The 25,706-nt window shown below is 37.6% G+C and overlaps 1 protein-coding gene across 2 annotated transcripts in view; it reads left to right on the top strand.

The window, feature by feature from the left end:
* GRM8 (glutamate metabotropic receptor 8) overlaps nt 1–25,706 on the top strand; it is an 832,302-nt gene that overhangs the window by 555,836 nt on the left and 250,760 nt on the right. Inside the window, exon 8 of one of the 2 annotated variants that reach the window (XM_033193151.1) lies at nt 11,507–13,281. The exons of the other annotated variant lie outside the window; for it this stretch is intronic. Coding sequence (XP_033049042.1) covers nt 11,507–11,520 — 14 coding nt within the window. The 3' untranslated portion in view covers nt 11,521–13,281. Of the gene's footprint in view, nt 1–11,506; nt 13,282–25,706 lie in introns of those variants that run through there. 2 annotated transcript variants of the gene reach the window in all.

Below are 25,706 nucleotides of genomic sequence, written 5' to 3' on the forward strand. Positions count from 1 at the left end.
CACAACCTCTGCCTCCTAGCTTCAGGCAATCTCCCTGCCTCAGCCTCCTAAGTAGCTGGGGACTACAGGCATGCATCACCACACCCAGCTAATTTTTGTATTTTTTTTTTTAGTAAAGATGAGGTTTCACAGTGTTGGCAAGGCTGTACTTGGACTCCTTACCTCAAGTGATCCTCCTGCCTCGACCTCCCAAAGTGCTGGGATTACAGGTGTGAGCCACCGTGTTTGGCCAATACTATCATTATTGAATTACCTTCTGCTTGTTTCTGAGCTTCATGGCAGGGGCTGTGCATTTATTTCTTTAATTTAAAAATGTTTAATTAACAAATATCGAATATATTCAAGGTGTACAATGTGTACAATGTGATGATTAGATATACATCTACAGTGTGTAGTGGTTACCACAATTAAACTAACACATTCATCCCCACTCATGCTGTACCCTAGATCATAAAATGTATTCATTATAATTGAAAGTATATATCCTTTGACTAACACCTACTCATTTTCCCCACCCAGTAGCCTTTGAAAAATGCCACGCTATTATCTGCTTCTATGAGTTCAGCATTTTTAGGTCTTACATACAGGCATACCTTTTTTTGTTTTTTTTTTACTTTAAGTTCTGGGACACATGTGCAGAATGTGCATGTTTGTTACATAAGTATACACATGCCATGGTGGTTTGCTGCACCCATCAACCCATCAGCTAGGTTTTAAACCCTGCATGCATTAGGTATTTGTCCTAATGCTGTCCCTCCCCTTGTTCCCTATCTGCCAACAGGCCCCAGTGTGTGATGTTCCCCTCCCCGTGTCCATGTGTTCTCATTGTACAACTCCCACCTATGAGTGAGAACATGCGGTGTTTGATTTTCTGTTCCTGTATTAGTTTGCTGAGAATGATGGTTCCCAGCTTCATCCATGTCCCTGCAAATGATATGAACTCGTTCTTATTTATGGCTGCATAGTATTCCATGGTGTATATGTGCCGTATTTTCTTTATCCAGTCTATCATTGATGGGCATTTGGGTTGGTTCCAAGTCTTTGCTATTGTGAATAGTGCTGTAATAAACATGCATGTGCATGTGTCTTTATAGTAGAATGACTTATAATCCTTTGGGTATACACTCAGTAGTGGGATTACTAGGTCAAATGGTATTTCTGGTTCTAGATCCTTGAGGAACCACCACACTGCCTTCCACAATGGTTGAACTAATTTACACTCCCACCGAAACAGTGGAAAAGCGTTCTTATTTTTCCATATCCTCACCAGTATCTGTTGTTTCCTGACTTTCTAATGATCCCTGTTCTAACTGGCATGAGATGGTATCTTGTTGTGGTTTTGATTTTCATTTCTCTATCGATCAGTGATGATGAGCTTTTTTTCATATGTTTTTGGCCACATAAATGTCTTCTTTTGAGAAGTGTCTATTCATATCCTTTGCCCACTTTTTGATGTTTTTTTTTTCTTGTAAATTTGTTTAAATTCCTTGTAGATTCTGTATATCAGACCTTTGTCAGATGGATAGATTGCAAAAATTTTCTGCCATTCTGTAGGTTGCCTATTCGCTCTGATGATAGTTTCCTTTGCTGAGCAGAAGCTCTTTAGTTTAATTGGATCCCATTTATCAGTTTTGGCTTTCGTTGCAATTACTTTTGGTGTACCATGTTTTATTGTGCCTCACAGGTACTGTGTTTCTTACAAATTGCCTGTTTGTGAGAACTCTGTGTCAAACAAGTCAGTGGGTGCTATTTTTCCAACATCATGTGCTTACTTTGTTTCTCTGTTTCACATTTTGGTAATTCTCACAATATTTCAAAAGTTTTTATTATTACATCTCTTATGGTGACCTGTGATCAGTGATCTTTGACATTATTATTATAATTGTTTTGGAGCATCATAAACCCGATCTATATAAGATGGGAAACTTAATACATGTTGTGTGTGTTCTGACTTCTCCACCAACCTGCTGTTCTCCCATCTCTCTTTCTCTCTCTAGGCCTCCCTATTCCATAATCCATCACAATATTGAAATAAGGTTAACTAATAACCCTACAATGACCTCTAAGTGTTCAATTGAAAAGAAGAATCACTTTAAGTCAAAAGCTTAGTAAGGAAGCCATGTTGAAAGCTGAGACAGGGCGAAAGCTCAGCCTCTTGTGCCACCTAGCCAACTTGTGATAGCAAAGGAAAAGTTCTTAAAGGAAATTAAAAGTGCTACTCCAGTGAACACACAAATGATGAGAAAGTGAAACAGTCTTATTGCTTATAAAGTTTTGATTCGTCCGTATAGAAGATCAAACCAGTCACAACATTCCTTTACGCCAAAGCCTAATCCAGAGCCAAGCCCTACTCTCTTCCATTCTATGATGGCTGATAGTGGAGAGGAAGCTGCAGAGGTTAGTTCATGAGTTTAAGAAAAAAGGCCATCTCCATAACATAAAAGTACAAGGTGAGCAGCAAATGCTGATATAGATGCTTCAGCAAGTTATCCCAAAGATCTAAGATCATTGATGAAGGTGGCCATGCTAAATAACAGATTTTTGATGTAGGTTATTCAGCCTTCTATTGGAAGAGGATGTCTCTAGAAATTCATAGCCAGAAAGAAGTCAATGTCTGGCTTCAAAGCTTCAAAAGACAGTCTGACTCTCTTATTGGGGGCTAATGCAGCTGGTGACTTTAAATTGAAGCCAATGCTCATCGACTATTCTGAAAAGCCTAGGGCTCTTAAGAATTATGCTAAATCTAGTCTGTCAGTGCAAACAATGCCTGGTTGACATCATATTTGTTTATAGCATGGTTTACTGAATATTTTCAGCACAGTATTGAGACCTACTGCTCAGAAAAGAAGATTGTTTTCAAAACATTAATGGTCATTGAAAATATAGCTGGTCACACAGAAGATCTGATGAAGATATACAAGGAGTTTAATGTTATTTTCATGCCTGCTAACATAACATCCGTTCTTCAGCCCATGGATCAAGCAGTATTTTGACTTTCAAGTCTTACTATTTAAGAAATATATTTTATTTTATTTTACTTTATGATTTTGAGATAGAGTCTCACTGTGATATCCAGGCTGGAGTGCAGTGGCATAATCTGGGCTCACCAAAACCTCTGCCTCCTGGGTTCAAGCGATTCTCATGCCTCAGCCTCCTAAGTAGCTGGGATAACAGGTATGCACCATGATGCCCAGGTAATTTTTTTCTATTTTTAGTAGAGACGGTTTCACTGTGTTGGCCAGGCCTGTCTCGAACTTCTGGCCTCAAGTGATCCACCTGCCTCGGTCTCCCAAAGTACTGGGATTAGAGGTGTGAGCCATGCACCCAGCCAAGAAATGTATTTTAGAAGGTTATAGCTGCCATAGATTGTAATTCTTCTTATGGAGCCAGGTAAAGGAAATTGAAAACTTTCTGAAAAAAATTCACCCTTCTAGATGCCATTAAGAACATTCACGATTAATAGAAGGAGGCCAAAATATAAACATGAACTGCAGAAATTGATTCTAACCCGCATGGATGAATTTAAAGGGTTCGAGACTTCAGCGGAGAAAGTAACTGTAAATGTGGTAAAAATAGCAAGAGATCTAGAATTAGAAAGTAGAGCCTGAGAATGTGACTGAATTGCTGTAATTCATAATCAAATTTGAATGGAAGAAGAGTACCTTCTTATGGATGATCAAAGAAAGTGGTTTCTTGAGATAGAATCTTCTCTTGCTGAAGGTGCTGTGAACATTATTGAAATGACAACAAAGGATCTAGAATATTATATAAACTTAGTTGATAAGGCAGCAGCAGGGCTCGAAAGGAATGACTCCAATTTTGAAAGAAGTTCTACTCTGGGCAAAATGCTATTAAACAGCATAACATGCTACAGAGAAAACTTTCATAAAAGGATATGTCAATCAATGCGGTACTTTATTGTTGTCTTGTTTATGAAATTGCCACAGCAATTCCAACCTTCAGCATCTGCCACTCTGATCAGTCAGCAGCCATCAACATTGAGGCAAGATCCTCCACCAGTCAAAAGATTATGACTTACTGAAGGCTCAGATGATAATTATCATTTTAAGCAATAAAATATTTTTAAAATAAATTATGTACTTTCTTAGACATAATGCTGCTGTACACTTAGTAGACTATAACAGAGTATAAAACTGACTTTTATGTGGGAAACCAGAATATTTGTGTGACTCACTGTATTGTGATATTCAGTGTATTGTGGTGATTTGGAACTGGACCTGCAATGTTTACAAGGTATGCTTGTATACGTGAGAACATAGTGGTAATTTGTCTTTTTGTGCCTGACTTATTTTACATAGCATAATGTCCTCTGAGTTCATCCACGTTGTTGCAAATGACAAATTTCCTTTCTTAATGTTTGAATAATATTCCATTGTATATATGTACCTCAATTTCTTTATTCATTCTTCTGTCCATGGACACTTAGGTTGTTTCCATAGCTTCCCTATTGTGAATAATGCTACAATGGAAAAGGAGGAATAGATATCTCTCCAAAACATCGATTTTATTTTTTACATATATACCCAAAGTGGGATAGCTGGTTCATATGGTAGCTCTGTTTTTAATGTTTTAAAGGAAACTCTGTACTATTTTCTGTAATAGCTGTTCCAGTACATTCCCACCAATAGTGTACAAGGGTTCATTTTCTCCAAACCCTTTCCAACACTTATCTCTTCTATTATTTCTCCTCCTCCTCCTCTCTCCTCCTCCTCCTCTTCTTCCTCTTCCTCTTCTTCCTCTTCTTCCTCCTCTTCCTCTTCCTTCTTCTTTCCTCCCTCTTCCTCCTCCTCTTCTCCTCCTCCTCCTCCTCCTCCTTCTTCTTCTTCTTCTTCTTCTTCCTCTTCTTCTTCTTCTTCTTCTTCTTCCTCCTCCTCCTCCTCCTCCTTCTTCGTTCTTCCTTCTTCTTCTTCTCCTTCTTCCTCTTCTTCTTTTTTTTTTTAAACAGAGATGAGGTCTTGCTATATTGCCTAGGCTGGTCTCAAACTCCCGGGCTGACACAGTTCTGCCACTTTAGCCTTCTGCATAGCTGGGATTACAGGCATGAGCTACTGCACCCAGCTTCTTGTCTTTTTCATAGCAGCTATCTTAATAGGTGTGAGGTGATATATCATTGCAGTTTTAATTTGCATTTCTCTAATGATTAGTAATGTTGAACATCTTTTCATGTGCCTGTTAGACATTTGTCTATTTTCTTTGGAAATATGTCTATTCAGATCCTGTCCTTGTTTTTTCAAAACTTTTTGACAAAAAATTATATATATTTATTTTGTATAACATATTGTTTTTAATATACATGCATCATGTAATAGTTAAATTGAGCTAATTAACATATGCATTAGTTCACATATTTTGCAGTGAGAAACACAAATTCTACTTTTTATGGAGTTTTCAAGGGTATAATACATTGTGTTAACAATATCACCATGTTTTACAATAAACATAGTAAATTTTTTTCTTCCTATCTGAAATTTTGAATCCCTTCACCAACATCTCCCCAACTGCTCCCCACATCCTTCATTTCCCAACTATTCCAACCCCAGGTAACCACCATTGTACTCTCTACCTCCATGAGTTCAACTCTTGTAGATTCCACATATGACTGAGTTTATGAGGCATTTTTTTTTGTGCCTGCCTTACTTCACTTAATGTCCTCCATGTTCATCCATGTTATTGCAAATGACAGAATTTCCTTGTTTTAAGTCTGAATAGTACTCTACTGTATATATTATTCAGCTTCCACATAGATATATGGAGCTCTCTCTATATGATTTATATATCTATATAGAGATATATATGATCTCTATATGATATGTGTATCTATATATGAGATATAGATATTATATATATAATCTATATATATCACATTTTCTTTATCCGTTCATCCATTGACAGACACTTAGGCTGATCCCATATCTTGGCTATTGTGAATAATGCTGCAATGAACATGACAGTGCAGATATCTATTTAATGTACTAATTTCATTCCTTTGGAAATACACTTAGTAGTGATTTGTTGGATCACATGGTAGTTCTGTTTTTAATTTTTTGAGAAACCTCCCTGCTGTTTTCTGTAATGGTTATACTAATTTACATTCCCACCAACTATGTACAAAAGTTTCCTTTTTCCACATTTCTGACAGCATTTATCTTTCATTTTTTTTGATAATAGCTATTCTGAAAGGTGTGTAGTGATATCTCATTCTGATTTTAATTTGTATTTCTCTGAGGATTAGTGATGTTGAACATTTTTTTCATATACCTATTGAACATCTGTATATCTTCTTTTGGAAATGCCTAGTCAGGTCTTTTGTCTATTTTTTTAATTGGATTCTTTGTTTTCTTACTATTTAGTTGTATGTATTTCTCATATAATTTGAATATTAGCCCCTTATCAGATATATGGTTTGCAAATACTTTCTCTCATTACGTGTTGCCTTTTCATTTTGCTGACTCTTTCCTTTGCTGTGTAGAAGCTTTTTAGTTTGATGTAGTCCCGCTTGGTATTGTTTGCTTTTATTGCCTGTGCTCTTGGTGTTCTAGCCAAAAAACCATTATCAAGACCAGTGTCAAGGAGATTTTCTCCATGTTTTTTTCCTAGGCTTTTAATGGTTTCAAGTCTTACATTTAGATCTTTAATCCATTTTGAGTTGATTTTTGTGTATGGTGTAAGATAAGGGGCAAATGTCATTCTTTCTCATGCAGATGCTCAGTTTTTCAAACATAATTTATAAAAGAGACTTTCTTTCCTTATTGTTGAATATCAGTTGACCATATATGCATGGGTTTATTTCTGGATTCTGTATTTAGTTCCATCAGGGTGCTATGCCTTTAATGTGTTGAAACTCTAGAGTCTATCATAGACCTAGAGTAGAGGAGAAGTAAACAAATCTTTGATGAAGAAAAGAAAGTCTATTTAAATAAAGCATAGTTTAATACTATACACCCCTTCCCCACATACATACCTTATGGCAAGATACAATTTGCTTAATGAACACCTTCATGCCATTATAGTAGTTATCTTGTTTCCAGCTGGCTTACAACTTGGACCCCTCTCTGAAATTCTGAAAGTCAGTGTAGAAACTTTAGCCATATTAAAACAACAACAACAACAAGAAAAAAAAAAAAACATCTACACAATAATAGCTATAACCTTTTTGTGGAGCTGAAAGTTAATCTACCTTTGCTTCTCTGGTGAGCCATGGTAGGTTCCTGGGCAGGGGAGCATTGTAATAATAGCAGTGTTTTAGTATTTCTTTTTTCATTAGACATTAAAAAAAAAAAAGAGATAGGATTTTACCATTTGCCCAGTCTAGTCTTGAACTCCTGGACTCAAGCAATCTGCCCACCTTTCCATCTCAAATTGCTAGGATTACAGGCATGAGCTGCCATGCTCAGCCAGGAATGTTTATGTGGGACATATCTAAAAAGTAGATTGTCTTGAAGAGAGAGCAGCTATAAGGTGGTCAGGTAGTCATGAGGTGAAAAGGACTAGGACCCCAGTGAGCATTTTCTCTACCTTTGCAGTAGACATGGCAGATACCAGATGTATATTAAGAATATTGAATAATGGAGACCATTGGAAATAACATGTGAAGAATACACGTAATGCTTTTTAAAACCAAACTTACAGTATCTTATATTATCTGTGGCTGTAACTACTCATGTTCACTTTTTCCTTTAGTGTGAAGTATTAGTAAAGGCAAAACATTCTGCATTCCAAGAGTTGACCTACCGTAGTGATCATTTTATGTGTTAACATGACCGGACCACAAGGTGCCCAGGTTAAACATCATTCTCAGCATTTCTATGAGGGTGTCTTAGGATGAGATTTACCTTTAAATTGGTAGACTAAGTAAGGTAGATTGCTCTTCCTAATGTTATGGGCCTCATTCATGTGGTTGACAGCCTGGATAGCACAAAATGGCTGACCTTCTCCAAGGAAAGCTTTCTCCCAACCTTACTGACTTCAAACTGGGACATTGGCTTTTCTCTGCCTTATGATTTGAACTGAAAAATCAGCTCTTCCTGGAACTCAGACTTACTGACCTTTGGACAGGAACTAGACCATTAGCACTCCTGAGTCTCTAGCTGGCCAGCTCACCTTGTAGACCCTGGGATTTGTCAGTCACTATACTAATGTGAGCCATTCCTTATATCAAAATATATTTATTATAAGGAATTGGCTTATTGGTTCTGTTTCTCTGGAGACCCCTGATTAAAACACCTAAACTATAGATTTTTAAAATCTACTAGGCAATTTCTCTCAGGTTCACATGGATATTGAAACAAAGAGAAAAATTCAGATGTTACTTGCAAGCATAGTCTTCCTATTAAATAAATTTTCCATGACATTAAAATTAATATCAGCCATGGCGATTATGTGTTCTTTCCTCTCTTAAAGTAATGGTACTTTTATCTAAAATTCATTTCATAGTGATATATTCAATGATTACTTGAGTCTTCTTTACTTACATTAATTAGGCTTTAACAAACCAGACAGCCCATAAAATAATAAATAGCTTGAAATTAACATAGTGAAAATTCATTTAAAAATCTCTTGGTTTCTTAATTTACTGCTGCTCCTGAATAAATATGCTCAGATATTTTTATTTTCCTTTAGTGTGAATCATTTCAACTTAAAGATTAGATGTTTAAATATTTTGAGACTCTCCAATGTTTTCCAACAGTGAACAATTTTAAAAGTTTTACATCTCTTAATGACTATGAGTTCAAATAACACATTCATGATAATCTGTTAGTTTAATATATATACATGTTAACTATATACATATTGAACTAACATTTTAACTAATTACATATTAGTTTCATATATATATTATATATATATGTATTTATTTGTTTAGACCTGTGCACAAATATATGTATGTATACACACACACACATACACAGATAGGCTTGTCCACACATAGATCTGTGTATATTCTGCCTGTAATGATTTCAGGTAAACAAATATATTTAAGTGGAGATAAAATGTATGTTTAGTGACTTACATAGCTACTCTTCAATGTATGGCAATCATAAAATCAACCTCAGCCACAGTGGTATTGGTGATTATGATAAAAAAAAACTTACATATGTAATGGGCTTTGCAAGTTTGTGCAGCAAGGAGATTGGCATGGTGGCCCATGGTATCCTGCAATGCTAGGATTATATTTGTAAGAATAGCAAGTCAGCTGTCCAGATGGTAATTATAGCAAAGTAAGAGCAGACTTCAACTCATAGTCTCAGGGAAACTGATCAGGGTTGCAAGAATATAGGAAACATATAATAAGAGGGTTGTAAATGTCCTGACAGCCTGACTTAGTCATTTTCTGCTAGTATAGGTAGACAGAAGTTCAGTTCTTCCCGGGCCTGAGGAAGTGTTCATGAATTTGCAGATAAGGACAGGGTCTGTGGTCATATGGTTAATAGAGTGGACTGCTGATAGCCTTTGGTGAAAGCCAACATAAGAAAGAGGTGCTTTGGTGGCCAGGTGTGGTGGCTCAAGCCTATAATCTCAACACACTGGGGGCTCAAGGCCAGAGGATTGCTTGAGCCCAGCAGTTTGAGACCAGACTGGGCAACATAGCAAGACTGTCTCAACAAAAAAAATTTAAAAAAATAGCTGGGTAAGGCAGAGCACACCTGTAGTCCTAGACACTTGAAAGGTTGAGGCAAGAGGGTCACTCAGGACGGAAGTTTGGGGAGCTGTGATCATACCACTGTACTTCAGCCTGAGTGACGAAAACAAGACCTTGTATAAAAAACAAAAAAGGTGGTTGGAGGTACTGTGCTCTGAGGTTTTGTTTCTGACACATGTGTTAAAATGTCTTGACCTGGGACCTGGTTTAGATGAGGATTTCCATGGAAAACTGACTGTTCCTTTGCAGATTCTTATTTATGAAACTCTCCTTGGCAGTCTTTTGTCTAATTTGCATCTCAACTTTGACTTGTGCAACCCCATACCCAAAAATGAAAACAAACCCTTGATGCTTCAAACATGTATTTATTCTATCCTATGTATCTCTGTTTTAGTGAATTACAGCACATCTACCTTCTGATCTGACTGAAAGCCAAGGATTTAATTCCTCCTTTTCCTCATCCCTGCTAGTACTACTGACATAGTCCTGTACTAATCTTCTTGCTTTAATTCCTTTTCTGCAAGGCATCTAGTCTAATATTCTTAAAACTAGATTATGCCTGATTGAAACTCCTCAATGAATTCCCAATATACTAGGAAAAAATCTAACTTGTCTCTCACTGACATTGCCCTGATCAGACTCCCGCAGTGTCTCATTTTCCTCATTCCCACCTCTTCATTCTTCCAGCAACAATAACTTTCTTCCTGTGGCTTGAATATGCCAAGTCTTTTCCCAGCCTCGACCCTGTAGGCTTGCTATTTTCTCGGTCTGGAATTCTCTTCCCCTTGTTTGCCGCATGACTCCTTTTCATTCTTCAGGTCTTTATCACTTGGCATCCTGTGACAGTTAACAGAAACCACTCCACTTTAATCAGAAGGGCACTTAACATGATAAGTCAGTGCTTACAATTTTTTAGAAGGTCTTTGGAATAGCATCTGATGTGGAGTTATTCCAGACTCCAAGAACACCATCGCAGAACTGGCCCTCTACATCTGCCTCATTGGGAAGCTGGGGAGTTAGGAGGCTCCTGTCCCAACTGCTGGCTTCAGGGTTGTACTACTGTAACCATGAGCAGGGGATCAGGAAGTGGGGTCGGAACTATTACCTTCAGGAATACATCTTATGTGCTGTCTGACAATGAGGAGGCTGGACTTCTTGCCAGTGAAGTAGACACCTTTTCTGCCACTGTGTCGTCCTTCTACAGCTTAGTTCTGAATCAGTGCTTCTCATGAGTATATCTGTTTGTCTGTGTCTAAATCCAGATCCCTAGCTGCGGAGGAGGATATGAAACATAGCTTTCAGCTTTCCAGTTTCTGGAGCACAAGAAGGTATGCAAAATGAGGTCGAAACAGATGATGGTCTGCCAGAAGGCCTCCCCTCATTCCACCTGTCCATCCCATGAAATCCTATTATATCATCCTCTTTATTCCCATAATAGCAGTTATTATAATCTCTATCCTTTTTAATTGGTTTTTCATTTGTATACTGTCTGAGTCTTCCACTGCTGGACTGTAAGCTCCACAAGGCAGGGGGCTTTCCTTACTTATGCAGGACTTGGCATGTGCAAATGCTAGCACAAATGTGTTGCTGAATTGAGTTGAATAAATGAATAAATAGAGCCTACTTATTATTTCTATATTCACTAAAGGACACTCATTGGTCTCTGACAAGATTCCCTTTTACTTGGGGTGAACATGTAACTTGTTGCTCAAATAGGGACACTTTGGAGAGAGAAATGGGTAGCATGATTAATAACTGTACTAAGACAGAAGGCATGAAATGGGACTGTCTAAAGCAAACCAGGCATACAGTCATCAACATTTTACAATCTCTATTCTCCGACAGACTCATCTTCTTAGGTTGCCTCAGAGGGATCCAGATGTCTCTACCCTGGCCAACTCTTTTTACTCCTTCATTTTTTCAGTCGTTGGGTAAGAATTTTAGTTACATGGACTATGACAACAGTTTCATACTTCTTGTGGGATTTCTAAAACTAAAAAAAATTCTCACAATATTTTACTATCTGGACTATTTGAACTTGATTCTAGATCTTGTAACAATAAAAATCAAAAGCAGGGTTCTAGTGTATGGTTTTCCAATGTCATTTTAAGTAGGGTACTCAGCAATCACTGGGAGAGTTTACTAGAAACAGATTTTTAAAAACATCTCTGTTGGAGCTACTGATTTCTTTAGGGGAGCTCAAGAATCCATTCCTTATAAAACTACCAGTGAGTATGGTGCACGGTTAGATTTAAGAACCGTGAGATAAGAAGCGTCTGAGGCCCCTTCTATATTTGGTACAAGGATTAATAAGTACCTTTAACATATATAATCATTGGCATTAACTACGGTAAACGCTGTAAATGATTCAGCAGTGGGAATTGACAGGCTACTGTGCTCTGGCGTGCAGGATGTCTATGTGATGTGATGCATATGTTTGCAATACAAGGCAGCCCACCCCCAACCTTCCGGGCCTGCAGCTGAGATCAACTGTGACTAACCTGATTCCAAAACTAGCTGACTCATTTCATTGCTTCCTGTTTCTCTTATTATACTTTGAAATGTTTTCAGTGAAGAGACTAGCACTCTGCCCAGTATACTGTAAGTGCTTGGTAATTATTGGTTATATATATATACATTTATTAAAAGAAGGAAGGAAGAAAAGAAGGAATGGAAGAGAAGGGGAGAGGGAGGAAAGGAAGGAGGGATCAAGTAATGAGGCAATATGGTAAATATAGTAGAGAAACAAATTTACTGTTCTTTATCAGGATGCAATTTTAGAAATTTAGGATTTAGGAACATAAACACAAAATATCTTGGGAACAAGACAAAATTATATCCTCTGTTGTTTCAGATGACTTGTTAAAAACTGAAATTTTATTGCACTGGCTTTTACACATCTTAGTGCTAAGATAACTGCTTGTTTGACTGAATGTAACTTAACAATATATGTAATTGACATTTTTTATTTTTTTAAACGATGTAACAGGTTGATGTGAGAATGGACTTGCTCAGGGTGAACTAATTTGGGACTGGAGTTTGAGAGGGCCTTTTATCACCCTCATCAAATTATGTAATTTATTTCTTTCAAATTATTAAACTTTAAAATATAGATTATAACATTTATTTTAGGGTTGTGGGAATATGAGAATCAAGTGATCTAATGAATGAGAATCATTGTTTTGAGAATCAATGAGCTAAGGAATGAGAAAGTTCTAGGAAATATTTTAAAATGAGATATTTTAAAGTGAGATATAAAAAAGATTACTTGCCCTTTTCTCTGAAACAGGTTTTCTCAAAAACCATTAATAACTAGAATATGGAGGCATGCTGTATTCAAATCTGTTGCAGTCTTCAGCCTTATTTTCATTATATTGAGTTCTTGATTTCCTGATGTATTTTAGGTCCAACACGGTTTCTTTCAGATACCAGTATCTGAAAGAGCTTTTTAATGAAATAATTTTTAATATTCATTCATTGTCTAGATATTGTGAAATTGCTGTTGTTCTATACCAATCTTAAACGTAATACAACCTGCAGTTACTGATGTGAAATTGACTGGAGCAACTTCATTCTGTAAAGTTGAATCAGTGATTAAAATAACCTATGAACTATCTGAACAGTGTGTGTGTGTGTTGGTTCTGGTTTTCTTCTATCTAATTGTAGTCCCAGTATCAGTTAACATCCTCCATCTCTCTGTGCAGTTATGCTTACTTACTCTGAAAAGATATTATAGTGACTGGAAAAAAATCAGTTTATCCATCAATAGACCTATATCTCATATCTCCTAAAAATGCACGTTCCATCATTCTCTTTTGAGCCAATATTTATTATTGTCCCAAAAAATGTGCATTGCAACTGGAGAGATGCAGCCAGCTTAGGCAAGCGTGCCTGTAGTGGGCTTAGGGCATTTCTGGGGCACTCTGTCTCTTTATCTGGAGCCTGGAAATGATTGTTTGACCAAAGGGAGAACTTCATACACCAAAGGGAGAACTTCATCAGACACTGAAAGTGGTACCTTGGAGCCTGCAAAAATACTTCCCATTGCTCTAGGGTTGGAGAAAAGTAAAGATGCAGAAACATAAAAGTCAAAATCAAAATGTAATAGAAAAATGAAAGAGGAAATAGAAGAGGAAGAAGGTGATAAAAATAAATGTATGAACTGCTTTTTTATTTAGCAGTCTTATCAAAATCACAGGGGAATTTTTTGTCTGTCAGAGTCTCAAATCCTTAGGCATCTCATGAAATATCATGAATTTTCAATGTGCTTTAAATTTTACATTTTTGAAAGCAAGGGAATTTTCTTACATACCGCATCAGTCCAGCAGATACAAAGTAGCACAACAGAACTCTTATAAGCTTATTTTTATCGAATTCACTTCTTATAAAAGCAGTACAGTTACAATTGAGGGAAATAATGGAAAATGGCTTTGCTGTGAATTTTGATGACTTTGTTGAATCTTTAAATCTAACCTCATTCCATCTATCATTAGTCTTTTCCTTTCATGCCCTTTGATGGCAATCATGTTTTACAGATGAACCCATTAATTCACTGGGAGGTTAAGTGATTAGCTCTGCCGGGCAGTCAGGTGCAGGGTTAAGATTAGACAAAAGTCCCTCAGGGTCCAGTGATTGCTAAACTTTGAGGACAGTGACCCTCCTTATTATAAAACCAGACATTCAGAAATTATCTAACAGCTTCTTTTACCACATTCCAAAGAAAGTGTATTTACCTTTACAGAGAAAGGGCCTACAATGGTTCTAAAACCCAGGTTGCTAGAAAGACACTTTCTCCTCAGAAGCTAATATAATTTAGAGAGAATTTCTTGAGATAAATATAAATGTATTTCAATTTATGCAATGCCTACATAATTAACAAATAAGTAAGTGTTTGGCTTGTTAATATTCCAGGCATCCCAACAAGCTCTATTGGGGTTCCGTAGGTATGCAATTCATAGAACCAGCCCACACTGAGTCATTCATTGTTTCGTTGTTTCATTCATTCATTTATGACAGTCAATTCATTTATGACAGTTGTTAAATTAATGAAAAAATGACTTCATTAGGAAAGATTTCACAGTCTAGATTGTATCACATGGATAAAATATTAACAGACACAGAAGTGTGAGTCCTTCCAGGTATAGGAAATAACATGACAATCTCCCTTCTAAATAAATCTCTATGGTAGAAAGACATAGTAACATTTATTGAGTAGCATATGCACTGATATGCCTAGAGCATTTTGTAATATGAGTACATGTGGAAAGTAATTTTAATGTAAGTTAAATATTTATAAAATACATATTTAAAAGATAAGCACCATTTTTCTTCAATTTTGTGATTCATCTAGTTTTCTGTAAATGGTAGAAAATAGAACAATTATTTTATATTCCGATCCTTCCTCCACAACCCTCTCAATAAAATTATAACAAAGAGTAAGCCACTACATAATTCCCCTTCCACTTACTATAGAAGAAAATCAACTCTTAAGATTAATTGTGAGGGTTTCAGCAGAGTATTGCCTAATTAAAGATGACCAGAGAAGCGGCAGCCTCAGAAACTCCTTTAATTTGACAGCCTGAATACTCAGCATGTTTAAGAGTAGTTCTCAGGGGTAGTTCCACAATCTATTCCATGTGTATAAACCTCCACAGCTTCACTCAGACAATAGGAGTGTGCAAAGGAATAACTTGCTTCCATGAACAACAAACATTTAATGCATTTGCTTGCATTGTTTCTCACCTTTTTAGTAAATATTTTATTTCTGAAATGAAAGAACTGTTTTATGGAAAAAATTCCTTCAAGACGCAGATTTCCGTGAACTTGGGGTTCCAGTCATTGCAGCCTTGAGTATAATTTCCACCTGAAGGTTGGGAAAGAGCATTTTTGAAGAGATGTGAGCAACACTGAAGAACCCCTTCTATATTTTCAGCAAATAGTGTTTTTAAGGCTTCTTTGTTCTTCCCTTGTTAAATCTTCAGATTAGTAACTGCTGATTAATGCCCCAAAGAGAAGGGATTACAGGAAGATAAGTATTGCATACTAATTTCCCTAAATTTGGGGATGGGGAGAAATACAGAAAGATGTGAGTAAATGCTATAAACATTTCAAAAGAAAAAAAAATGACTCACAATGGGGAGATGTGTTAATGTGTTGTTCAGGCAATAAAACTGCTTTACTTTCCTTCTTTTATACTGTATATTTAAGGCATACAACATGATGCTTTGATGCACGTATATTACATATATATTTAGTGAAGTATACTAAGGTCAAGCACATTAACATATCCATCATGTCACATCATTACCTTTTTAACTTTTCTATTTTTTGGTGGTAACAGCATCTAAAATCTGCTGTCTTAGCCAATTTCTAGTATATACTACAAAATTATTAACTTTAGTCCTCTTGCTGTACATTAGCTCTTGAGACTTATTTATTTCAGTTTATGTAACTGCGACTTTGTACCCCTTGACATGCATTTCTCCATTCCACACCCACTCCTTGTCCCGGATAACCACTGTTGTACTATCTTTTTCTATGGGTTTGACTTTTTTTTTTCTTAATTCCACACATAAGTGAAAACATACAGTATTTGTCTTTCTGTGCCTGGCTTATTTCACTTAGCATAATGTCCTCCAGGTTTGTCCATTTTGTCACAAATTGCAGGCTTTTCCTTTTTTTTTTTTAAGGCTGAACAATATTCTATTGTGTATACGTTATGCATTTTCTTTATCCATTTATCCCTTAAGGGACACTTAGGTTGCTTTCAAATCTTGGCTATTGTGAATAGTGCTGCAACGAGCATCGGCATGCGGATATTTCTACAAGGTGCTGATTTCACTTCCTCTTGGTTATCTAACCAGAAGAGGGATTGCTGGGTCATATGGTTTCACTTCCTAGGTGGAAGCCCCCCATAATTTTGAAGGCCTGTATTCAGTAAACTGTCTACAACAATCCCATCTGAGCCTCCTTTTCTTCAGCCTCTGTCTCTCTCTGTTTTGGCATTTTTCTTCTGTCTTCCTTCCCACATCTCTTATCCATTGCCAGTTCCATTTAGCCTCAGCAAATAAATATGTTCAAGTTTCTTATTTCATAAAAGAAAATAAAAATAAATAAATAAAAATATAACCTTTAAACCTTCTACCTCTCTCTCAGTCATAGCTCTCTTAAAGGGAGGAGGCTTCCATGTGTTAACACTACATCATTATCCTCAGCAAACTAACACAGGAACAGAAAGTCAAAGACCACATGTTCTCACTTGCAAGTGGGAGATGAACAATGAGAAGAGATGGTTACAGGGAGGGGAACAACACACAATGGGTCCTGTCAGGAGTGCGGGGCGGGGGAAGAGAGAGCATCAATATCAACAGCTAATGCATGCGGGGCTTAATACCTAGGCGATGGGTTGATAGGTGCAGCAAACCACCATGGCACATGTTTACCTGTGTAACAAACCTGCACATCCTACTTATGTATCCCAGACTTAAAATAAAACACATTTTTTAAAAGAGTTTTTGTTTCTTAAATTTTGCATCCAATTGAGTGCATCACTCACTTCATCCTAGTCCTGGCCCTGTGTATCCACTTGTGCATTTCATAGGTAACTCAAGCTATTTGTCTTCTACCTTCAATCAAGCCTTCTTTCACACTGTTACTCCCTGTTTCTGTGAACGTCATCACATTTTACCTGGTTGTAAAAGCCAGAAAGCTGGCTTGCCTTCACCCTTTTCTTTATCCCTGTCTCACCAACCTTATAATCAATGATCATATATTGCCTCTTATGGCTCTTTAATATCTTTCTTCAGAAACACTGTCTCTACTTAAGACCCTCCTCATTTCTTTCCTGAATTGCCAAGAATTGTCCTCTAACTATTCTTTTTTGCTAATGTGTCCCCTCATCCTTCTCTGTTATTTACATAATTGTGGCCAGAGAAATTTTTCTAAAATGCAGATCTGATCATACATCCTTGACTACTTAAAGTCTTTCAATACCTTTTTATTGGCTTCACATAAAATCCAAAATCCTTAGCAAGCCATATAAAAACCTTAATCATCTGGACCTACTAAGTCTTTCATTTTTATCACTTGTCACTGACTAATTAAGACCTTTGCTGAAATTACCTTCCTTTGCAGGAAGGTAAATAGGTTATTTCTCACAGCATTGGACCTTCTAATATGCTATTTCTTCTGCCTGAAATTCTCTTCCTTTAAAACTCAATTCATAGGGCACATTATCCAGGAATTCTTCTTGATGTTTACAGTTTCAGCTAGGCATTCATTCCATCTACTTCCTGTCATTTGGTACTTCCATTTCATAGCTGATACTGTTTCCTGGTTAGCCTGGTCTCCATGCTATGAGTTATTTGGGAACAGGGACCATATCTTTTAATCCTGTGTCTCTAGTACATTATATAGTTCTTGGAAGGAAGTAGGTATTTCCAAATGATAGAAGATATCAGTACAGAATATTATTCTTTTCTCATTTTCATAATAATAACAGAATTCCCTTTAAAAATGTTTTAATATATTCCTAATTTAGTATTTTGATGGATCAAGATTTGGCTATCTGCCTAGAAATAGTTTTTCTTGAAAATAGTCATCTCAGTACCTCCCCTCACTATCCCTCCTCTGTTGGAAAAGCCACCCCATCCATGCAATCCTAGTACAAACTGAGATGCTTAAAAATCACAGTATTTTATTCAGAGGATATCTATGAAGCAAGATTGGGGATACAGGGAAAGAGTAGTTTAACAACTGACAGGACCACACACATTTTGTTTCTCCATTCTTAAGCTCAAAAACCCAGATACATGTTAGAATCAAGGCACGAGACAATTGTTGGTGGCCATATTAAATGCCTCTGACTGGACTTGGAGCTGGACAAGAATTGCATGGACATCTAGTCCAGATAAGGAGCCTCAAGAGACAAACATATCTAAAGGTTCTGACTGACCTAGACTAATATAATTTAATAGCAAATGCATGAAAGCGTTATTAAATGTAACTAGTTTTGCCTAAGCAGAACCCAGAGGAGAAATGTAGATCTAAAATAAGACTTAGTATATTTCAACACTCAAGAGCTTTCTTGATCACTTTAAGGCATGCTAACAATTTTCCATACATATGACAGTTATGAGGCAATTAATGGAATACTTTGCAAATCAATTGCAAAAAAGAGAAGAAAAAAATTGAGTAAGTAACAGCTGAAGTAAAAAATGAAACTGCTATAAATATAGATAATAGCTTCCATTAAAAGTGTCTTCCAACATTGGAAAGTTTAATCACAGTTACACTCAAATCATTGGTTACACTCTATTTCACAGCTATCCAGCTTGGAAAAATCTATGCACTATTAAACATGATAGGTTCAATGTTTTTTATAATATCTGGTCAGCAGTGGAAAATTTTGTTAGCTAATTTCATTAACAAGTTTCAGTTTCATTTAATTCTAACAATAATAATTAAAAAGCAAGTACTATTTTTTAGATGGTGCATGTCTAATTGGTAGAGGGGGAGGAATTTTTCTAAACAGAGGAATTGAGACAAAATCACATAGGGAAACAGAAATAGACCTAAATATTTACATTTAGTTAATAAATATAAGTATATATAGTTGGTTTTCTTATAAATAAATAAGAAAAACATAGTTGAGAGAAATATTAGCTTCAAATGTAAGAGAAACATTTAATATATTGAATATTTACAATGGTCATACAAATTTCTAATGACTTATCTTAAAGAATCTTAAAATAGCAATTTACAAAGGGCATATTCCAACAATTTATGAGAGAAACTACATTTGACTGATACATTTATGAAAATGATTAAGACTTAGATGTAATAAATGAAACATAACGAGACATATTTTTCATCTTTTGAAATAGAAAATACTTTCAGAAGAAATATTTTGGATTGATAAGAAGGCACAGAGATCAGACTACTATTTTATATGCCTGGTAAAAGATTAAACAAACTATAAAATAAAGACAACTGTCTAGAAAATAATTTGGCAAAATATTTTCTTCTTGCTGTTTGGTTTAGAAACACTACTTCCAAGAATTTTACCATAAGAAGTAATGTAACATTTTTAGAAAAAGTATTTGTGCCTAGTTTAAAAGCTTTTTATGTTAGAAAACAAAGGATATATAAATGTCAATAGAATGGAATATAATACAGGCATTAATGTTGATGCTTATAATAATTTAACAAAATGAGATCATGCTTATAAACATAAAATGCAAAGCACCTACATGGTGTGATGTATTGTAGTTATATACACCAAAACACTGAAAGAAGAATGCTAATTCATTACAATGATTATCTGTGGTTGCCAGTCTTATTGTTAATTATTATTGTTTTCTCGTATTTTTAAAATGTATTTTTGATTTTTCATATGGAGCATTTATTATTTTCATAATCAGAAAAAAGGCATTCTAATAAAAGAAATTTGGTTGGAAATGAATCACAAAGGAATACTAATGTTACTATAACACTGCCTACTATCCTCTAACCTCAAGTGAATTAGTAGATTCTTTGTATTCATGTTGACAATTTGGTTTCCCGTCTTGCCATTTCTTATTTCAGTGAATGACTGCTGTGGTCTTTAGAGGAGGTGACATATCCAATTAATCTTCGTGAAGTTTAAGGCAATTAGTATGTTATTCACTCTTCCAGCCAACTTTTTCCTATTGAAGATTTGGAGAGTTAGGTGGGGAGAAGGTAACACCATTCTTATTGCTAAAATAATTTAATAAAGATAGTTAAATAAACAAAGCATTAGGCTGTGAAGAGAAATTGCCCATAAAGTATAACCTACTAATTTTCTGATCCTGTTTCTGTTTTACAGGATTGATATTTGGAAGGCAATTATTTTATTATTTCAGGATTTGACCTTTGATAGGAATCAACTCCCTAAGGAATAGTTTGGTTAAACTAAACCTTACCTGAATTCAAAGTTAGTAAGGAACTCATCCTCAACAGGGAAGAGAAAAAATTGCAGGGTTTTATTTTTATTTTTTTCCAAGCAGAACAGAGTATAACTACATTCTACAGTTAAGAGAAGCAATATTAGATAAAGTCTTTGGGATTCTGATATATTCTTAGTTTACTGCTTAGTGCCGTAGTATTTTTCCATTATGTGCTGCTGCGGGAATTCAATCTTCCCAGGATGGCATATTGAACACACCCTCCATGTGGAGAGTAATGCCTTGTCCTGAAGATAGTCCCCTCCATTCTCAACATTTTTAACACACATCACCTAATGTTGACATCAAGGACATGGAGAGGGCCTTAGTCATCACTGTCCTTGGTGGGGGATACTTAGAGGCCTTTGCAACTCAACCTCAGGCATTTCCTCATCGTTCTTTGTCACTCTCATTCTATAGCAAGTCAGCATATCTGCTATTGTTTCAGAGTTTGACCCAGTTATAGTAGAACTTCAAAGACTGTGGTGTCAAAATTAAAGTTCTGGTACTCAAGACTGTATTTATAACTTTAGTGATACACATAGAACTAACTGTTGGATGGAGAAAATTCGTTAGCCCACTCACTTCTGTGTCAAGGTCTTTATTATAGGAAAAGCTTGATTCCCATTGTGAATAGGCAACATTGTCTTTTCTATTCCTGGCTTTGCCCTCCAGTTCTCTTTCTTTACAGCCTGTTTCCCTCTCCTTAGCCAAGGCTCTGATCTTCCCTCCATCCTACCCTAAACTTGCCATTGAGAAAGAACTCCATACAGTCCTTCATGCTCAGACCTAAATGTAAATTTATAATGAGGTTTCTGTCATTCTTAGTGTCATTTGCATTTAAAAGAGCCCAAAGATCTAGGTGGTCTACCAGGATTAAATTCCGACTAAGTAGAATTCCTTGAGTTAGCAGATCCGTCAGGTGTGTTTTAGGGGTTGGTGTCTCTTCTACCCAGCCGTCGGTGTTTGTAATTAAGGGTAGCACTGAAGTTGATGTGCTCCACTCTGCCCTCCTGCTTGCATGCTTACTTTCGTCCTTGCGGGGCCCCAGTCTTATGCCTTCAGTTGGGCCCAAACAGACTCTCACTCCTCCAATATTGTCTTAACTCACTAAAGTGTTGGTTCTTCTGGCCAGCTCTAATGATAACAGCAACGGCCTGTCTGGAGTGGTCATTGCCATGACACTGGCTGCAGTAGGGGAGGTGTGGCCAGGGCTGTGCCCTCTCTGGAACAGATGGAAGCCCTGCCCCCTTCCAAGTTGGAGGGGCAGGAACCTCACTCCCCCAGGCACCACTGCAGCGACTGCGCTGTGGCTGCGGACTCAGGCATCTCTGCACTACCGGGGGCCTGGGAAGCCCCTTTGTCTCTGCAGACTCAGAAGTGCCTGCTTCCTTTGCCTGGCCTCTCCCCGCTCCTGGTGCCTGCTCTGATTTCAGAGCAAAGGTAACGCCGAGCCCAGGCGCTGTCACAACCTGGCCAGGTGCATGCACACTTGGGGCAACACCGACACACCAGCCCCTTGCCGCCTCAGCCCCCTCTGGACTTTGGGCACTGACGAGCATGAGAGGGAAGCCAAGAGGGGGCTAAGGGCCGCTCAGTGTTGGCTTGCAGGCACCCATCGGCATGAATAGCCTAGACGCCGTGGGCACTGTAAATGGCAGGTTAATGGCAACAGGAGGCAGACAGGCTACTGGGTGGAAAGCAGCAAGTCCCTGGTGAAACCCACCTTCAGGCCAATTCTGCAGATAGGAGTGAGAACTTGCCGTGCTTTTTCCGGGCCCACCCATGACTACCCATGGACCAATCAGCATTGACTGCCTCCCCTCTGAAGCCCATAAAAACCCTGGCTTCAAGCCAGACTCAGGCAAACGATGGGCTGACTATCATTTGGTCAGAGAAGAGCTACCTATTATGGGTCTCCTCTTTGCTGAGAGCTGAGGAGATAATGGGTGCCCTGCCTGTGGAGAAAAGCTACCACTGCAGGTCTCCTCTGAGTTGTTCCGTAAAGCACCTCTTTACCTTGCTCACCCTCCACTTGTCTGTGTACCTCATTCTTCCTGAATGTATGACAAGAACTTGGGACCCACCAAATGGTGGGGCTGAAAGGGCTATAACACACACAAGGCCGAAACACACCCCTTGCTCACCGTGTTGTGGTCTACTAGAAGCAGAGAAGAGCTGCAGCCCTTTGGGTAGCCCAGACCAAGGAACTCCCTGAGCCAAGGCCGAGACATGCTCTTGGGACTCTGCAGTTCCTGGTGTCTTCAAGCTTCTGGGCACCACTGCGTTCCCCAGTGCCAGCCGTAGAAGTTGCCTGTGGTATGCCTGGTTCAGCTACAGCCTTGCAGGGAGCTGGCACCCATTCAGGTGCATGGAGCTGCCCACCCCACCACAGCCAGCATGCCTGGCTGTGCACAATTGCTGGATCCCACGCTTGCTTGCTCACGTACCCCTCGCCTCTGCATCTGGCTTGCCCTTGGCATGCGTGGGATCCAGGCCAGTGGTGCGAGCTGAGCACAGCCTGCCAGGTCGAGTGGGAATAATGAACCCAGCGGGCCCAAGCAAAACTCAGGCAAAGGCGCCATCAGCCACAGAGGTTTCCAGCCAGAAAAGCAACACTCCAAGAATCCTGTGACACTAGTAGCAGTAGGAATAAAATCAGAAGCAATTCCCAGCTCCAACACAAGAAGTTTATCCCTAGAAACCTTAGTTTTCTTTAACTACTTTATTTACACACAGTTTATCTTTTATATCTTCCTCTGGCCAAAACTTCCTCATAATCTGCTCTATACAGAATCTCCCACTTATAGCTTAAACCAGGAAAACAGACCCTCCCTGCCAGAATGTATTTATTCAATCCAACTACTGTAATAGAAACATATAGCCTCTCTGAGTCCAGTAGCATAAGAACAATTTTACCCATGATCACGCAGAAGCTTCTGCTTATATATTTGTTATATGCATAAACTGTATATGTATATACAAACATAATTAAAATAGCTATTGGGTCGTTATTGCAAGTGAAAATGCAATCTACAATTGTTGATGAGATAAACTGACAGAGTGGATCTACTTCTGCCCAGTCCCTCTCATTCTGCAAATCTCTTTTGGAAAATCCTTTCCAGCCACCCCTTAGATCCCAACCTTCTTACCCTTGACACACATACGCTCTACTGGCGGTCTTCAGTTATCTAGTGAATGATTTGTTTGAGGTCAGCACCATGACATTATCATTCAGTTGAGAAATTGAGGCTACTCAGCTTTCATTATTTTAGCCATAACTGCATTTTCTTCTATTAGCCACGTAAAATAGACCCAGTGCTAAACATTTTAAACATATTATCTTGCTCAGCCTTCACAATAACTTATTACTGTTGACATAATTCCTCTTTTACAGATGAGGATACCAGACTAAGAATGGCTGTTGCCTGTCCCAGGTTGCCATTGTGAAGCAGGGCTCAAGACGAATTTCACAGAATCATTTGGTTAAGGAACAGGCTTTACTGGGGGAAATTTATAGGCTGGAGTCAGCAAGAGAGGCACACATTCCTGGAGCCTCTTGGCCTCCCACAGAGAGGTAAGCCAGGACCTGTCCCTTGCTGGATACATAGTGGGTTTATATTACATTAAAGCAACATTGCCTGTGATTAGTCTCTGTTCTTATAGAGCAAGGAGAAGAGACTCTGCAGGCAGGCTATTTGTATAACAGGTATAATTGTCAGCTGTTTTCCAGAGTTTTCTGAGGAAGCCAGCTGCTCAAAACCTGGGAACCTTGGAACCAGGGGAAAGATGCAATTGCTCCTTTGGGGGTGAATAAAGCACTGTAACACCATCAAAAAACATATGAGCGTTTTTTGTAGGGGAAAACTGAGAACTCTCATTGTGAGTGATTTTATTGTCCAGGGGACTGAGAGAAAACATTCCCAGCCACTTTTTGAAAAGTCTGCATTATATGCCATAGACACTGTGTGTGTGTGTGTGTGTGTGTGTGTGTGTATGTGTGTGTGTGTATGTGTGTGTGTGTGTATCAGAGAAAAAGAGAAAGAGAGAAAATAGGGAAAGGAGGGAAGAATTTAAACCAAGATCTCCATGACTCCAAAGCTGGTATGTTACCTATTTCCTATAATACTTGCCAAACTTCTGGTATTTTTTGCCTTCTATCTGAAACTTCTAAAGTCACTCTCATTGCTGTCTAGCTCAGCTCTACTCCACCCCAAGACAACTAGACTTCTGTTCACTCCTTTTATAAACCACTGGGAATATTTATTCTAAGTGAAGCTATGTCTCTAAATCCTGGAGACCTCTTTTACCTTTCTTTAATTATACTTAGGGCTCTATTCATCACTTACCTCCCTTGAAAAATTTCTGTAGTCAAGAGTATTGCTGTCTCACTCAGCTGCATAAATAGGGCTGCAGAGGACTCAGAGTGCTTTTTTGCATAGAGATTCTTGGTCCTTTAATTTCCTGAAAAATATGAATGCATGTTTCCAATATTTACTTTACCCTTCTATGACATTTTTTGAATTCTCATCCCTCCTACATTTAATTGACAACTCCTTCTCTATGTTTCATAATACCCTGAACATATATATATGAGAGAACTTGGCACAAAGGTTTTATTCACATGTATCTTCTCCTATTGGATATGAGAACTTTAAGGGCATTCAGAGAGTGAAAAACAATGGCACAGAATGTGACAGGATATTTGCAATACGCATAATGATTGAAATGCTTGTATATAGTCTAGAATGGCTATTTTTTTAAAAAGCCTACAAATCAGTGAGTATAAAAAATACAACCCAATAGAAAAAAATGAGCATGTGATTTGAACATGGACTTACTTCACCAATACAAAGAAGAAAAGTTAAAATGGTCCTAATAATCTAGGAAATGCAAGTTAGGTCCATGAATATGGAAGTGCAAATCTAGGTCCATTAATAATCTAGGAAATGCAAGTTAAAGATAAGATAGCAACATCTGTCTATAAGAATGACTAAATTTAAAGGAAACAGAATATCAGGTCTTGGCAAGAGTCTGAAGCTGTAGGATTCTTTTTTTTTTTTTTTTTTTTTTTTTTTTTT

The sequence above is a fragment of the Trachypithecus francoisi genome, unplaced genomic scaffold, assembly GCF_009764315.1.
Source record: "Trachypithecus francoisi isolate TF-2019V2 unplaced genomic scaffold, Tfra_2.0 Lachesis_group4, whole genome shotgun sequence".
Lineage (NCBI taxonomy): Eukaryota > Metazoa > Chordata > Mammalia > Primates > Cercopithecidae > Trachypithecus > Trachypithecus francoisi.